At 38.1% G+C, this 14,875-nt stretch overlaps 3 protein-coding genes across 5 annotated transcripts; 1 reads left to right on the top strand and 2 right to left on the bottom strand.

The window, feature by feature from the left end:
- The first annotated feature begins 1,952 nt into the window (after window positions 1–1,952).
- LOC125217707 (uncharacterized) lies at window positions 1,953–2,965 on the top strand. Its single transcript, XM_048119229.1, has one exon. It carries the CDS (start codon window positions 2,049–2,051, stop codon window positions 2,784–2,786), a length of 738 nt encoding a protein of 245 aa, XP_047975186.1. The 5' UTR covers window positions 1,953–2,048; the 3' UTR covers window positions 2,787–2,965.
- Window positions 2,966–4,601: 1,636 nt separating this feature from the next.
- LOC125217706 (fructose-bisphosphate aldolase 5, cytosolic) lies at window positions 4,602–7,073 on the bottom strand. Its single transcript, XM_048119228.2, has 3 exons — window positions 6,909–7,073; window positions 6,076–6,758; window positions 4,602–5,050 (listed from the first exon to the last, which is right to left on the bottom strand). The coding sequence occupies exons 1-3, from the start codon at window positions 6,934–6,936 to the stop codon at window positions 4,688–4,690; spliced, it is 1,074 nt and encodes a 357-aa protein (XP_047975185.1). The 5' UTR covers window positions 6,937–7,073; the 3' UTR covers window positions 4,602–4,687.
- An 85-nt stretch (window positions 7,074–7,158) lies between these two features.
- Window positions 7,159–13,481, bottom strand: LOC125217705 (uridine kinase-like protein 3). 3 transcript variants are annotated; one of them, XM_089056495.1, is made up of 16 exons: window positions 12,688–12,970; window positions 12,408–12,570; window positions 11,930–12,058; window positions 11,570–11,661; window positions 10,998–11,067; window positions 10,393–10,511; window positions 10,159–10,255; window positions 9,712–9,791; window positions 8,943–9,137; window positions 8,671–8,754; window positions 8,527–8,587; window positions 8,051–8,111; window positions 7,832–7,925; window positions 7,680–7,752; window positions 7,515–7,597; window positions 7,159–7,432 (listed from the first exon to the last, which is right to left on the bottom strand). In XM_089056495.1, the coding sequence occupies exons 4-16, from the start codon at window positions 11,615–11,617 to the stop codon at window positions 7,283–7,285; spliced, it is 1,215 nt and encodes a 404-aa protein (XP_088912621.1). In that variant the 5' UTR covers window positions 11,618–11,661; window positions 11,930–12,058; window positions 12,408–12,570; window positions 12,688–12,970; the 3' UTR covers window positions 7,159–7,282. The 3 variants fall into 3 exon arrangements, with proteins under 3 accessions (XP_088912621.1, XP_047975184.1, XP_047975183.1); XM_048119227.2 differs by having other exon boundaries at window positions 11,930–11,996; XM_048119226.2 differs by lacking the exons at window positions 11,930–12,058; window positions 12,688–12,970 and adding an exon at window positions 13,187–13,481.
- Window positions 13,482–14,875: the final 1,394 nt, after the last annotated feature.

Below are 14,875 nucleotides of genomic sequence, written 5' to 3'. Positions count from 1 at the left end.
AAAAAGGAACTATCTTTTTAATTACATAAACTTTGTCGAAGTATCATTTTAGGTCCGTAAACTTTGAAAATATCATTTTAGGTCCATCAACTACGGGTTAATTTGGACAATTCTTTCGCCAATCATCTTGCGTCAGAGACATAGAATCCAATAATTTTTAACGGCAAAGTTTTATATTTGAATTCAATTTAGATGTTAAATTTAATTGATCTCCATTTTGAATTTCATCTCCGAATGACAATCAAAATTAATAGCTATCTAATTTCAAAACAAATAAACTAAATAGAATTCACCCATCACCTATAGTAAGTATTAAAATGCAGTTTCGATTGAAAAAAATAAAATAAAGTATCAAGTCCCAATTCACTATCATTAAATAATTGGTCATCAAATAATTGAAAAACTAACACATATTTTTTACGGCAAATTTTAATTATATTTAAATGCAATTTGGATGGTAACTGAATTAAATAGTACTAGTAGTTAAAAAAATGTTGGACTCTAGGTCTTTGACGCAAGATGAGTAGCGAAAGAATTGTCCAAATTGCCCTTTGAAGGCCTTGAGGACATTTTTGTCCGAAAAAATTCAAAATACTTCAAATGATATTAACTTGTAGTTCACGGACCTAAAATGATATTTTCAAAATTCACGGACCTAAAATAATACTTTGGCAAAGTTCGTGGACCTAAAAAGATGTTCCCTCGTAAAAGAATAAAATAAAAAATCAATATTTTGTTCGGTTCGACTATATTCCAAGTTCAGTTTCGTTTGATTAAAAACTTTTCTAAACTAACATGAATCTAGAAAAGATTTGTCAATTTTTCTAAGGTTCTACATTTCAAAATTAAACGTAGCCTGCGATAATACTCTGTCCACCATTTAAAGATCTCTTGTAACTCGGCACGGGTTTTAAGTAATTATTGGACTTTGTAAAGAAAAGTAAGAGAGAAGGTGAATAGAATGTGAACCCCATTTAAAATATTAATTTTATGTATTGAATTGTGAGTGTAAAAAATTAATAGAATGTGAGGTCCGCATGTTAAAAATGGACTAAAGTAAATGATTCTATAAGTTGCGGACAATCAAAATGACAAAATGGTTTTTTTAAGGTGGACGAGGAGTATTTTTTAAACAAATTCTGAGTTGACTTTGATTTTCAACTTTCAAAAGTTGAATTAAATTTAATTTGATGCAAATTTGTTACGCGAGTTTATTTATTTCTGAGTAGTGATTTTTCACAATTAACCTTTATTTCACTGTTTTCAACAAAGTCGATTGTGGCAGGTCCCGTATAATTGGCATTACTTGTCGGGCCAAAATTCCTATTCAAAGTTTAATATATATTAAATCTAATTTAAATTTCAAATGCACTTGTTGATTAAAGATCCAAAATCGACACTCATTATAGTAGCTAAAAATGTAACGCTACCCCAAACAAATAACCTGGCTAAGTTATATTCTCTCTGTTAGAGACATTTCATCTTGCGCATTCATTTTAAAATAATAATTATAAATATTCAAAATAGAAGAAAAGTAAAATAAAAAATAAAATAATATAGATAAGACTTTTCTGTAATTTTTTTATTTTACTTTATTTTCTCTCCACTTTAACTATTTTCAAACCTTGGATACCGGGGGAGTACATTTATCCAATAAAGTCAAATTCAAGATTGGTAGATGGCACACCAAAGTAACCAATTGTACAACTATTACCGAGTTACCTTAATCACATTGGCTACTCTCTTCTATTTCTTCATGACTAAGCATATCGCCTAACTATCAAAAAGTGGTGGCACTAAAGTGACAACATCACCATCCCACCGTTGATCTTCCTCAACAATCACAATTTCATCAAAAGTAGAAACCCCACAAACATGCACATCTCCTTTGGCCTTACATAAATTCAAACTACACCACATTCAAAAGCAACTTTACACTTTGCTTAGTTTATTCCATTTCATTTCCCCCCTTCCTCTCTCCCTATTATTTAACACACACAACACACACATTCTTGATGAATGCCTCTTTTCCCAAAGGCTAAAACAGAATGGACTCTGTTCCAACATCCCCAACACACCCCAACACACCACCCTCAGTCAAGCAATCCAAGCTCTCCCCCATCTACCAAATTGTCCTCCCGAAGCTCGCCACGCCCGACACGCTCCTACACAGCAGCAAGGCGCGAGCGAGAGAGCGAGCCATCCTGAGAAAGCCGCGCGCGACCACCCCCACAATATGGTGCGCCGCGATCCTCTGCGTCATATTCAGCCTCCTCATCATCTTCCTCTGCATCGCCATCCTAGTCATCTTCGTCGCTGTCCAGCCGAGAATCCCTTCGTTCGACACCCCCGGAGCGACCCTCAACGCGGTTTTCCTCAACTTCCCGGAGTACATCAATGCAGACATCACCATCCTAGCTAACTTCTCCAACCAGAACAGGAAGCTGAGCGTTCGGTTCGAGCACATCAAGGTGGAGGTCCACTTGATGGAGGTGGTAGTAGCAACGCATGATGTCCCGGGATTCGACTTGAGGCCTAGAGAGGCGCGGTTGATGCCGGTCCATATGGTGTCCGGGTTGGTCCATCTGCCACCAAATGTAGCTGTGGAGTTTCAGAAAGAGGTGATAAGGAACAGAGTGGTTTACAACATTAAAGCAAGTTTTAAAGTGACACTCAATTTGGGATTGATTCATTATTCTTATTGGCTACATGGAGATTGCCAAATGGATATGAGTAGCCCTCCCACCAGCCTACACATAAGCCACACTTGCAAAACCAAGAGATAGGTTGTTTTAGTCCATTTTTAGCATATAGCAACTATATTAAGAAGCCACAATTTATTCTTATGAGTATATACTTGTCTGAAATTATGTATAGCTCTTTGTATTCTAAAGTTTTGGAACAATGAAAGGAATACTTCATTGTGAGGAGAGAAGAGAAATAATTATCCATAGTGGGATATTCACATTGTGTTGCATATGCACAAGAAGAGTAATAAAATAGCAAAAAGATAAAGAGAGTTTAGGATGTGGAGAATTGAGCTGGAATTTGTCAGACATTAAACTAGCTTATCAAGTGAGAGGGTTGAATAAACTGTATATTCTAATTATTAGTATTCTTTTTGTATGAGCAAACATAGTAATTTATTTGATACTGGTATATTGTTGTATAAGGGTGGGGAATAGGGTTGGCAAAATGGATAGCGGGTAATGGGTAATTCCCATCTCAACCCGCTACCCGCCGGGTATCGGGTACCCGATACCCGACGATAACGGAAATGGGGCGGGATTGGGTAGTGTGTTTTAGAGTTTTGCGGGTAGCGGATATACCCACTACCCATACGGGTATATCCGTTAGTCCCGTTAATACCCGTTGTTATTAGTATTAGAGTCATATATCATTTTTAATACTCCCTCCATTCCATATTAATAGAGGCGTTTAAAATAGTTAAATTAGAAAAAAAATAAATAGTTAAATAATAATAGCCATATACACATTCATTTTGAAAAATTAAAAATAAATAGTTAGAATGAAGAAAAAATAAAGTAAGAGAGATAATAATGTAGAGAAGGGTATTTATATTATTATTTTTCCAAAATGAGTGAAGAAAATGAAATGTTTCTAAGAGTTCTTTTGAAACATTTTTATATTCCGACGAACATACAATTGAAAACTCATCGGAACTAGCTATAGAGTCCCCTCACTTTTATTCTTAATCTATTCAAAGTTTACCATCAATATTAATTAAGTAAATTAGGGAACATTGACGATTATTACGGTTTTCAAATTTTTTATTCGAATTTCAGGTCGGGTACGGGTACCCGCAATGCCGGGTACGGGATACCCGACACGGGTATTGGGTAATCCCGGTATATCACGGGGCGGGTATTGGGATAACCAATTTAGCTAAAATCGGGTACGGGTACCCAACTTGTCGGGTGCGGGTACCCGCAGGTAACCCGTTTCGCCACCCCTAGTGGTGAATGCTCAATTGAACACAAAACATTATCGCAATCTCTCTTAATTTACTACTGCATTCAAAAACTAAAAATGGTTCTCACATCCTCAAATATATTTTTAAAAAAAAGTCCTTTTGATATGTCCCATGTTGCATAAATACTCATTTTATAAATTTTATTAGTATAAATATATTTCTCACCAAAAAAGTTGCATTTATAAATAGAAAATGTATATTGAATCCGTAAATATAATCATAGTCCAATAGTTTTGCTAAAAAACTATATATTGTCATTTTCTTCATGAATCAAGGACCATAAATTGCAACACAATTAAAAATAGCATATTTAGATTCCAATTATTATGAGGTAATGAATAAATATTATTGATCCTACTAAAAATATGAAGGTAGTATTCTTCAAGATAAAATCAACATTTTCATAAAAATTTCTTAATGCATGATTCTCTATTTTACACATCTACAGTACCTTATTTTTCTTATGTACCAATCATAACAGGACTTATATCATTATAAATAAGAAAACTGAAATTTGTGAAAGATAAACCACACTCAAAAGTCCATGTCCATTTATTTATTGAGGAACACAATTGGAACATCTTTTTTTATTTTCATAGTAACGAAATTGAAAAAGGACATGTTATATTAGAATTATGAAGAGTGTATATATATGCAAAGAGAAGAAGAGATATAAATATGTAAACGGAGCTCTCAATACTTGTATCCTTGCTCGTACAAGCTCTGCGCCGCCAAGTCGCCGCCGGCCCCGCCAACGTACTTCCCGAGCGTGGCCTCGGAGTTGGCCTTGCACCTGGCCACGAACGCGGCCTGCGCCTTCTCCACGTTCTCCTTCTTCCCGGCCCACGTCTTGAGCGTGCTCTGCTGCAGCGCCCGCCCGAACGAGAAGGACAGCGTCCACGGCTTCAGCACCTCCAGCTTGTTCATCGCGCTCAGGTTCACCGTAGCCTCCTCCTCGCTCTGCCCTCCCGACAGGAACACGATCCCCGGCACTGCTGGTGGCACCGTCCTCCGCAGCGCCCTCACCGTGTACTCGGCTATCACCTCCGCACTCACCTACGTGCATCAATTTCCGTTTAGGACAAATTGCGAGAAAAGTCATGAATTTTGATCTTATTTTGTCTCAATGCACTCGTCAATTAACTCAACCACGTCATGAATTTGAAATATATGTGCGTCAAATTAACATGATAAAAATAGGAAATCGTATTACTCCCTCCATCCCACAAAGATTGTCTCATTTTAGTCCGTCCCACAAAGATTGTCCTATTTTACTTTTTACCATTTATGGTAGTGGACCTCATATTCCACTAACTCATTTCTACTCACATTTTATTATAAAACTAATACTCCCTCCGTTCCAAGATAAGTGACCTACTTCTTTTGGGCACGGGATTTAAGGAATGGTATTTAAATAAGTTTAAGTGGAGAAAGTAAAGTATGAGAGAGGGAAAAGTAGAGGAGAGAAGAGAGAATAAAGTAAGAGAGATGCCTTTTTGCTAAAAATGGAAATAGGTCACTTATAGTGGGACACCCCAAAAAGGAATACAAGTAACTTATCTTGGGACGAAGGGAGTATATAAAAGTAGGACTCGCATTCCACTAACTTTTTCAACTCACTTTTCATTACATTTCTTAAAATCTGTGCCCGGTCAAAGTGGGGCAATCTTTATGGGACGGAGGGAGTATTCTGTCTAGTGAAATCGAGAAAAATCAATTTCATTTAGGGCAAATTACCAGAAAAATCATAGCACTGTATTTTTATTCAAATCTTGGTTTCTGCAACATTAAATAATGGAAGAAAAAACTGTGAATTTAGATTTTTTTTTTCAATTTTCCCGCGATAATTAATTTTTATATGAAATTGTATTTAATGTGACCTCTAAAAAATTTTAAGAGGACACATAGCAATTTCACTTAAATACATCATCAAAACAACATATTCTAAGAAATATTTTGTAATGAAAAATTGAGATAAATGTTCACTTTATGATTTTATGGATGATTTTCAAGTTTGACCAAATTTCATGATTTTTACGTTTATGACATATATATATAGTGATAATTAATGAAGCATGTACCTTGGGGCTGTCGGAGCCAGGAGTGACCATGTTGGGCTTGAGGAGCGTCCCCTCGAGGAGCACGTGGTGATCATTCAGCGCCTTGTAGACCGCGGCAAGCACGGTCTCCGTGGCTGCGGCGCATTTGTCGATGTCGTGGGAGCCGTCGGTGAGGATCTCGGGCTCCACGATGGGGACAAGGCCGTTCTCCTGGCATATGATGGCGTAGCGGGCGAGTCCCTGCGCGTTCTGCTGGATGCTGAGCTCGGAGGGCTCGGTGGGCCCGATCTTGAGGACCGCGCGCCACTTGGCGAAGCGGGCCCCGGCCTTGTAGTACTGCTGGCACCGGGCGGCGAGGGAGTCGAGGCCCTGGGTGGTGGTCTCGCCGTTGGTGCCGGCGAGGTCGACAGTGCCCTTGTCGACCTTGATCCCCGGGACAACGTTGTTGTCCTGGAGGAGCTCGACAAAGGGCTTGCCGTCCGAGGTATTCTGGTAGAGGGTCTCCTCGAAGAGGATGACGCCCGAGAGGTAGGTGAGGGCGGAGGGGGCCGTGAAGAGGAGCTCGCGGAGGGCTTGCCGGTTGGACTCGATGTTCTCGACGTTGATGCTGGATAGACGCTTCCCGATCGTGCCAGTGCTCTCGTCGGCGGCGAGTATGCCCTTGCCCGGGGTTGCTATGTACTTGGCGTTCTTGATCAGTTCATCTATGTTATGTACATTTCCACTACATCACTTTTCTTCCCATAAACTCTCAAATTAAATCATTAAGTAAAAAGTTTTTGTTTTCATTTCTTATATTAAGACACTAATTAAAAAACAATATTAAGACATTAGCTGAAAGAGAGGGAAATTACCAGCATATTTTCCAACGAAGGAAGACATTGCTTGTATGGATATAAGTTGGAAGAAGCTAATAATAATATGAAATGAGAAGCAATTTAAATAGACTCATATGAAGAAAACGTGTAAACGGATTAGCCCATCAAAGGTTATCTTTCTGGGATAGAGGAATGAGTGATCACTTGTTATTCCATTATCCTCACTCTTTTGCTAAACCCCAAAATAGATCTTTTCACACCAATACTATATATTTAAATAAATTCCTTATAAAATGAAATGTGAATTAATTATTTAGGAAGTGAAGTAGTATGGCAAAAAAACAAGTAATACTAGTATCCATGTCCACTGAATAGTAAGACTCAGGTAATTTGTGTTTGTGTGTGTGTGTTTAATCTTCGTCGGTCCCGAAATAACGGTCCCCAAACTCGCCCATCCCGGGGATGACTCGATAATCTTCGTTGAGACCAATTTCAATCTCAGATGTCACTATCTTCACTCGGGGGAATCGCTTGCACACCACATGAATACCTTGGGGAGCCTGCATATATATAAATATATACAAACCATCACCACTCATTCCCCAACTTCAATTTTATTGCATTCTATTATCTAAAACTTACAGATATTAGATTCAGGAATATGATGTTGCATTCTGGCACTCCCTTCTTGATAAGTAGACTAATCGCTTCTACCGCAGAATTTCCTGATTGTCGAATCAAATTTACAGGTTTATTATCAGCCACACTCTGGACGAAACAACTAGATAGCATAATTACGAGTCTTACCCGTGCCCAGAATTGGATCTAGCAACAACACGTGCCTATCCGAGATATCTGATGGCAGTTTTTCATAGATCAGCTGCACAGAGTACTGATTAGTTGAACTAAAACCAAACGTAAAAGATTGGCGACTATTTGACCAAGAGTATTCGTCCAACCTGTTGGCCGTTGTCGCCTTCCCTATGAATGAGAATTTTTCCGATTTTGATCCCTTTGCAACATGCACGCAGGGCATTCTCCATGCTCTCACCACTGCAGATACTTGGAACATTTAGAAAACCAGGAAACATAGCAAAAAAAGGATAAAAGAGTCGAAGCAAAACGACCTCAAGAAACCATCTTTAGCAAATAAATAAGAACGAGAGATGATATTCTACCTTCTGATAACAGAGGCACCACATAATCTCTTGCAGAAATCAACACCAGTGTATACAGATCCTGCATTAACAACAGGGTTTTAAGAAATACCCATAATTTTCTAATGTATTCTGAAAAAAAACAAAAAAAAAAAATCAAAGATGTAATACACACTGTCAAGTGAGTGAGGTTAAAAATCAAACCAAAAGATACTGTCTTGGACATGAAATGCAAAGATAGTGTTATGATCTGTAAAAAGTCATGAAGTACTAGAGAGTCTTATAGACTTCATTACCATGGCATCAATATCAATATCCACTATGAACATATGACCCCAATTGTGATTATAAATGTCAAAAACTTATTTACCATTCACAACTGTAATTGCCTTTTCATCTACCGAACTATTTTGCACCTTATAACTAATAAGACCTTCGAATGGAGAGTTCTTCTAAGACCCAAGCACATATTCTAAATAAACATGATAGTGTCTTACCAGTTGGCGTGTTCACCTGCTTTTCCGTAAAGGGAAGATGCCCAAGACCATGTTCAACAACCTAATATGCACAAGTATACACTGAATAAAGAGAGTCAAAAGTTATTTCTATGTAAATGTAGGTAACAGATCACACAAACCTACCAATCGGATCAACCGGTCAGAATAAAAGACAAAGTCATGTTTCGTTGTTTGAGCATCGCGTATAAGTGTATGCATACCTCGTATCTAGAGAAGACAAAATCACCAGACCATAAAACAGAAGAAAAAGGTTAGATTACAGTGGAACTTCATTTAATCTTCATTTTCAATCAACAGTATCAAAACGGATATTCCAAATTCCCAAGTAGAAAATGATATTTACATAGGAAATGTAATAGCGTTGTACTTTAGATTTGGCAAGATGGAAACATTACCTGAAAAGTCGACTGAATAACATATAAATTAGGATATATTTTACAAAGATCATGTTGACCGAGTTTAGTCCGAATGTGTTGCACAATCAAGTCAATGGCAACATGATTGTCTCCTCCACGAGGAATGATAATGTCGGCATACTTTTTCGTCGGAAGTATAAAATCGTCAAAAGCAGGCTTCACGAATTTTGAGTACTGCATATGAATGAAACCGGGTGGTTAATAATCAAACATTCATTCAATTTACAATTAAAACGAAGGTATAAATTGTAGCTCAGCATCAATTTTAAAATGGTAAAAATAAGTAAAAGGGAAACTTGAAAACTCAGACAATCTTCAGTTTAGAGACAATCTTCAGTTTAGAAATACACCATAAAGAAATGAAATCATGAAGGCGAAAAAATATAAATGTTGTTTATTTTGATTAGGTTGATTAATTGTTATTTTTGTTTATTGAAATCATAACCTTGATTAAACACCAATTCCTCAAGTAATGTCAATTTTTAAAGTCAAAAAACAAATGCTAAAATTTTAGTGAGCCTCATATCTATGCTCAACATTAATCTCATATTTGTTCTAAAAAATGAGCTGCCCCATAGAGTGAATCCTAATCATCTCATCTAAAATTTAAAAAGAACAGTATATACTTAATGACTTGAACAAACGAGAGGAATAAGCTTTACATGCACTAACTAGCCAATTACTCCTACCTGAGATGCATGTGATCAAAACGGAAGTAATTCTGTAAATGAGATGAATGTTGTCCTACCTGATCAAGTACCATACCAATATCTCTACCCTTCTCTACTGTATCACGTCTTATCCTCCTTGCAAGACGTACATCAGCATCTGAGTAGAATATTGACATTTATAAGAATCAAAGGACTGGTAAATTTATGAGCCATATAAACAATCTCTTAACAAGCTATAACAAGATAAAAAAAAATGGCAAGCAAGAAAACCAAGGAAGTCTGCAGCTTACTGCTTCAACTAGCATATAATATGAAGTACCTAGCAACCCACTGCATAACTTAGACTAAGCCACTGAAACTAGTTGTGAGGATTAGAATGTTGCGAGAACTTCCTTCAATTGTTAGATGTAGCATGTCTTTGTCATAAATCTCAATTTACTTTGAAAGATGTCATAATTAGGACTTTTAAATATACAGACCTAATGCATGTGAATGGGCCAATACTGAGAGAATAAGAGAAAAACCTGTATCCACAAATATTTTCATATTCATAAAATCTCGAACCCTTTGATCATGAAAGATGAGTATTCCTTCTAAAATAATAACGTCGGAGGGATTCACCTGGCAAAATAACCAAAAGTGATTCGGTTCAATAGATGCTTACTCAGAAAAAGGGTTCCATGCTTCCATAGATGCAGCAAGAAAGAACAGAAAAGAAAACAAAAGAATAGAAATTTTGCAAAGATGAAAACAATTACTCTTCGAGGAGGGGAGACATCATTTTTATAACTCTTGAAATCATATCTTGGAATATCAACTGCCTGTCCATATTTCAGTTTCTCCATTATACTCAATAACTGTTCTGTGTCGAATGCATCTGGACCAAAATGAATAAGTAAGCATTAAAATTCCTGTATGATCAAACCAGAAAATGCAACTGATAAATTCAGCAAAGTGGCAATCTCTGACTTATCTAGGTAAATGAAATTAAGAAGGCTTTCCATTGGCTACTGTTCTCTTACTAGTTTTAGGTTTTCCTAGAATTTCTGTCTAGCTCATGATGTATACAGCTGAGAAGATCTTGTTATGGTGGCAAAAGTTTTGACAAACATGAAACTCACATCGGATTGAGCATGAGAATAATGCACTGAAAGTATAGAATGCTGCCACATGAACATTAAAAAAATGGAGATGTCTCTTAAGTGGAAATTTATAGCAAATTCAACCTTTACAATGAACATTCCAGTAAAGAGTGTTTTTCCTAATAAGAATACAACTAATCTTAAATAAACAGGTGCCTAGACTAGAGACAAAAAATTATGAAGAAAAGAATAAAAGCTTTCAAAGTTAAGAAAGTACCCACCAGGGTGGTCAAAATTGTAATCATGAACTTTTTTAAGTTCATCTGGTTTCAAGTTGTGATAAAAGGAGTCCTGGAATAAGAGAAGAAACAGATTAAGAAGCTTCTAGAGCATAATACTAGAAGTAAATAAATAATGTCCTGAAATGCACATTAGTTTCTAATCCTTATTTAAGTATGCAGAGATACATGGGGGCACAACAAGCAAAGAAACACAAGATAAATATATATGATCGAACTCATATTGAAATTTAATTTAGTGAATGGTGGCAATTTTAAAGGATTCTCAAGGAAAATAAGAGTAATGGCTGCACTAAACATATCCGAGGCATGTCAAAGTCCATACCTGTCAACAGAACCATTGTTTGAAAGGAATATGATTTCCACAAATGAGTAATTATTAACTTTAGGATGATGGGAGGCACGAATACACCAAATTGAAAATAGAACCATCAAAGAGTAAACATAGAATGTATGAGGTAGGTTACGATGTTAATTCTTCCTAGTTCCTACTAAAACATTAGATTTCAGAAGGTCGACAAGCATCTCTAGGCATAGGAAAATGTATAGGGTACCTGATTGACAAGTACAACACGTTGATCACGAAGCTGTTCTATAATCATATCACAGACTGTAGTTTTCCCTGAAGCTGCACCACCAGCAACTCCTGATACGCATACATCATATCAAAGGATCAACATGGAGCACTTCTATTTTATTACAAAAAAATAATTTAGACATGCCCAATTCCATTCTAAATGATCAAGAAAGAAAGAAATAAGAGCCTATAATAGGCCAATCGCACTTCAACTCTAGCAAACCAGGATACCAAAAAACAGGAAGTTTATCATAGTTTACTGAAGAGATGCCTCGTGAGATTTCAAAAACTTTTTGAAGCAACAAACATAGATCAGTAATAATAGGTCATACACCACCTGCAGTTGTTTATCATTTCAAATCCAGAGCAGCCAGATCAAGTGGTTTGCGCAACTAGGAAAGCCCCTACCATGCACACCAAACAAGCCCATGAAGTAACTGGAAAGTTGTATCCTTTTTTCCTAGTCCTGGTTCATGCAGTCCAATGATCTTCTTAAACATTCATATATGTTGCAGTCACTACCTTGAAATGTGACTTGTTATCATTTGAATCCAGGGTTGTGATGAAATAACTTTTCTTCAAGTGAACCAGATTTCACACATATCATGCAAATTCTTGAGATTTTTTAAGTCAGCAATTTATATGGCAGCTATCATCTTCTTCTCCAGATATACAAAGAAGATGCTAATGAACGCAAAACAGAATGCCAAATTGCATCAACACCAAAACACAATGCTGATGAACACAAGAATATAAGAAAATTATAAAAACCTAAAATTTGGCTATTACTGGAAGAAATTATATGGTTGCACCACCTATGACAAAGGGCTGCTTCATATTTTCAGTCGTAGAGGTGGTTGGTTGTTCGGCTACTAATTTACTTGGACCTGTGTTTTTTAAATGAAACCCAGAAAAATGGACATCTGATGAAGCCTCTATCAAATTTTCAACTGCTTTTGAACCCATTTTAAGCGTTCACTGCAAAATCAAAGAAGAAAAGGAAAAGTAACATGGATAAGCTTAAGGGAAAAAAGCATCATAGACAATATAGGGAGAAGAAATGGAAATCAATGGAATGAAAATGACTGTTTTCACCTTTAATAAATAAGGTTCTCTTGTGAATAAGCATGAAACAAAACATGAAAGCGTATAGATCACAGAGCATCATTTCTTAATAGAAAAAAGAATCTATAAGCTGGTGGAGTGATGGTGCATCTCACAATCATACAGATAGGGACAATATTTCCAAATTATGAAAAGTATCGAACAAAGCCAATGGAGAGAAGAGGTGTCATCATCAGTTGCCCAAAAAAATCTCCCATTTTTTACAGGAGCTCAATCAAAATCAAAGCAGCTTCACCAGCTTGCAATCAACCAATAGCAAATTGCAATAGAAGCAACGGATCAAAAGATATCAATTTTCATTCACTAGCATTTCGGATCAATCACTGAAATCAATAAGCACCTCGAAATAATTCAAAACAAAATAAAAAGTACTTTCCGATAAATTCAAGTAGTAATACGCATTGATCTGAGACAAAGGCGCAATTTGAATAAAGAAATGAGAGAAACACAGAGAGATTGATCAATGCACCTGAAATAATAATCTAATGAGATGGCGGAATTGGAATGGAATCTATTCCGGCGTGATTCTCCGATTTGAAAGAGTAAGAGAGGGAGAGAGAGGAGGCGTGCGGAATGTTGGCAGTGAGAATTTATAGGGGAAATACGAGTTTCGAGGTTTGCCATGAACAGGGCTTGATAAATTGGGAAATTACGCAGGGACCCCTCAGCGATCTATCTAGCTAACTAACTATGAGTGAGATTTACACTGAATCTAGGCCTTGGGCAGTGGGAGCGGTGAAAGAGAGGCTCGATGAGGTTTTCACCGCCAGATTTCACCCCGGCGGTGGAGGCTGGTGGGTCCCATTCTTGTCGAGATAATCCTTCTTCCTCTGGTTTGGTTTCGCGGAGCGTAATCCGTTGGCGCGGACGTGTCCTGGGGCCCACCCCGATTCTTTCACGGCCCCACATATCGCTCACCATCATGTCATTGTAATTTATTAGTTTAATAATATTAATTAAGGTCCACATTTAATTTAAGTTAATAGATACTTTCTCGTAATTTATTATTTTAATAATACTACTCCTTCCGTCCTAAAAATTTGTCACCTTTCGAGCATATCCAATAGCGGCTAGCCCACCGGCTAGCTGATTCGCATCGTTAGCCGGTCGGCTAGCCGAACTATTGGAACCGGCCAACGGCATTTCGGCATACAAACCGGTGAGCGCACGCTGATTTCCAGGCGCTGGCCGATGCGATGGCCGCCATTGTGGCGTGCCGATCGGCGAGCGATCGGCCAGCGCCCATTTTTTATTTTTATTTTTTGAATATTTTTGAAAAACTATATATATATGCGATTTAAGTTTCATTTTCATTTGCACCACTTGTTTTAACGAGTTTTCTCTCTCTCTAAATTTCTGTACAATAGCAACAATGAGTAACGCGGGTGGTAGCAGTGGTGGTGGTAGTGGTGGGGATACTGAGGATTACAAACGGCGGATGAACGAGGCTATAGAGGCCTACATGAACCGCGAGATAGAGCGGTACGTGCGAAGGGTCGAACAGCAGGCGGTACCTTGCCCTCCTCTCGTTGTCCACCGCCGAGTAGTGATTGATTGGGATCACGTAGCTGCACATCAGCGGCTATATGACGACTACTTCTCAGAGAACCCGCGGTTTCCCGCAAACATGTTCAGATGGCGTTTTAGAATGTGCAGGGAGTTGTTTATGCGTATCGTTGACGCTTTGGAGCGTCGATATTTGTATTTCCGCTTCAGGCACGATGCGGCTGGCAGGCCCGGCCACACCTCTATTCAAAAGTGCACGGCGGCAATCAGGCAGTTGGCGTACGGAGGCGTGGCAGACATGTGGGATGAGTACCTCCACATCGGTGAGTCGACGGCCCTGGAATGTCTGATGTATTTCTGTCAGGGCGTGATTCAAATTTTCAGTGATCAGTACCTTCGAAGCCCTACCCCCCAAGATTGTCAGGATCTGATGCAGATGCACGGGGAGCAGCATGGGTTCCCCGGGATGTTAGGCAGCATAGATTGTATGCATTGGGAGTGGAAGAACTGTCCAACTGCCTGGAAGGAGGCCTACACGACCGGCTACAAGGGAAAGAATCCCACGATGATCCTCGAGGCCGTAGCTGATTACCGGCTGTGGATCTGGCATGCGTATTTTGGGGTAGCCGGGTCGAACAACGACCTCAACGTC

The sequence above is a fragment of the Salvia hispanica genome, chromosome 1, assembly GCF_029641045.1.
Source record: "Salvia hispanica isolate PSC_SH4W2 chromosome 1, Shi_PSC_v1, whole genome shotgun sequence".
Taxonomy (NCBI): domain Eukaryota; kingdom Viridiplantae; phylum Streptophyta; class Magnoliopsida; order Lamiales; family Lamiaceae; genus Salvia; species Salvia hispanica.
Note: the sequence above shows the minus strand (reverse complement) of the source record. Positions and strands in the feature narration are given on the sequence as shown.

Bases quoted from the DNA above. Each gene is read 5' to 3' on its own strand.
- LOC125217707 (XM_048119229.1), top strand. From the start codon at position 2,049: ATGGACTCTGTTCCAACATCCCCAACACACCCCAACACACCACCCTCA.
- LOC125217706 (XM_048119228.2), bottom strand. From the start codon at position 6,936: ATGTCTTCCTTCGTTGGAAAATATGCTG. The intron at 6,759-6,908 runs GTAATTTCCCTC...TACATAACATAG, and splicing joins CTTCGTTGGAAAATATGCTG to ATGAACTGATCAAGAACGCC. The intron at 5,051-6,075 runs GTACATGCTTCA...TGATGCACGTAG, and splicing joins CTGGCTCCGACAGCCCCAAG to GTGAGTGCGGAGGTGATAGC.
- LOC125217705 (XM_048119226.2), bottom strand. From the start codon at position 12,558: ATGGGTTCAAAAGCAGTTGAAAATTTGATAGAGGCTTCATCAGATGTC. The intron at 11,662-12,407 runs GTGGTGCAACCA...TATGCGTATCAG, and splicing joins GAAGCAGCCCTTTGTCATAG to GAGTTGCTGGTGGTGCAGCT. The intron at 8,588-8,670 runs GTAGGTTTGTGT...TGTGCATATTAG, and splicing joins CTGACCGGTTGATCCGATTG to GTTGTTGAACATGGTCTTGG.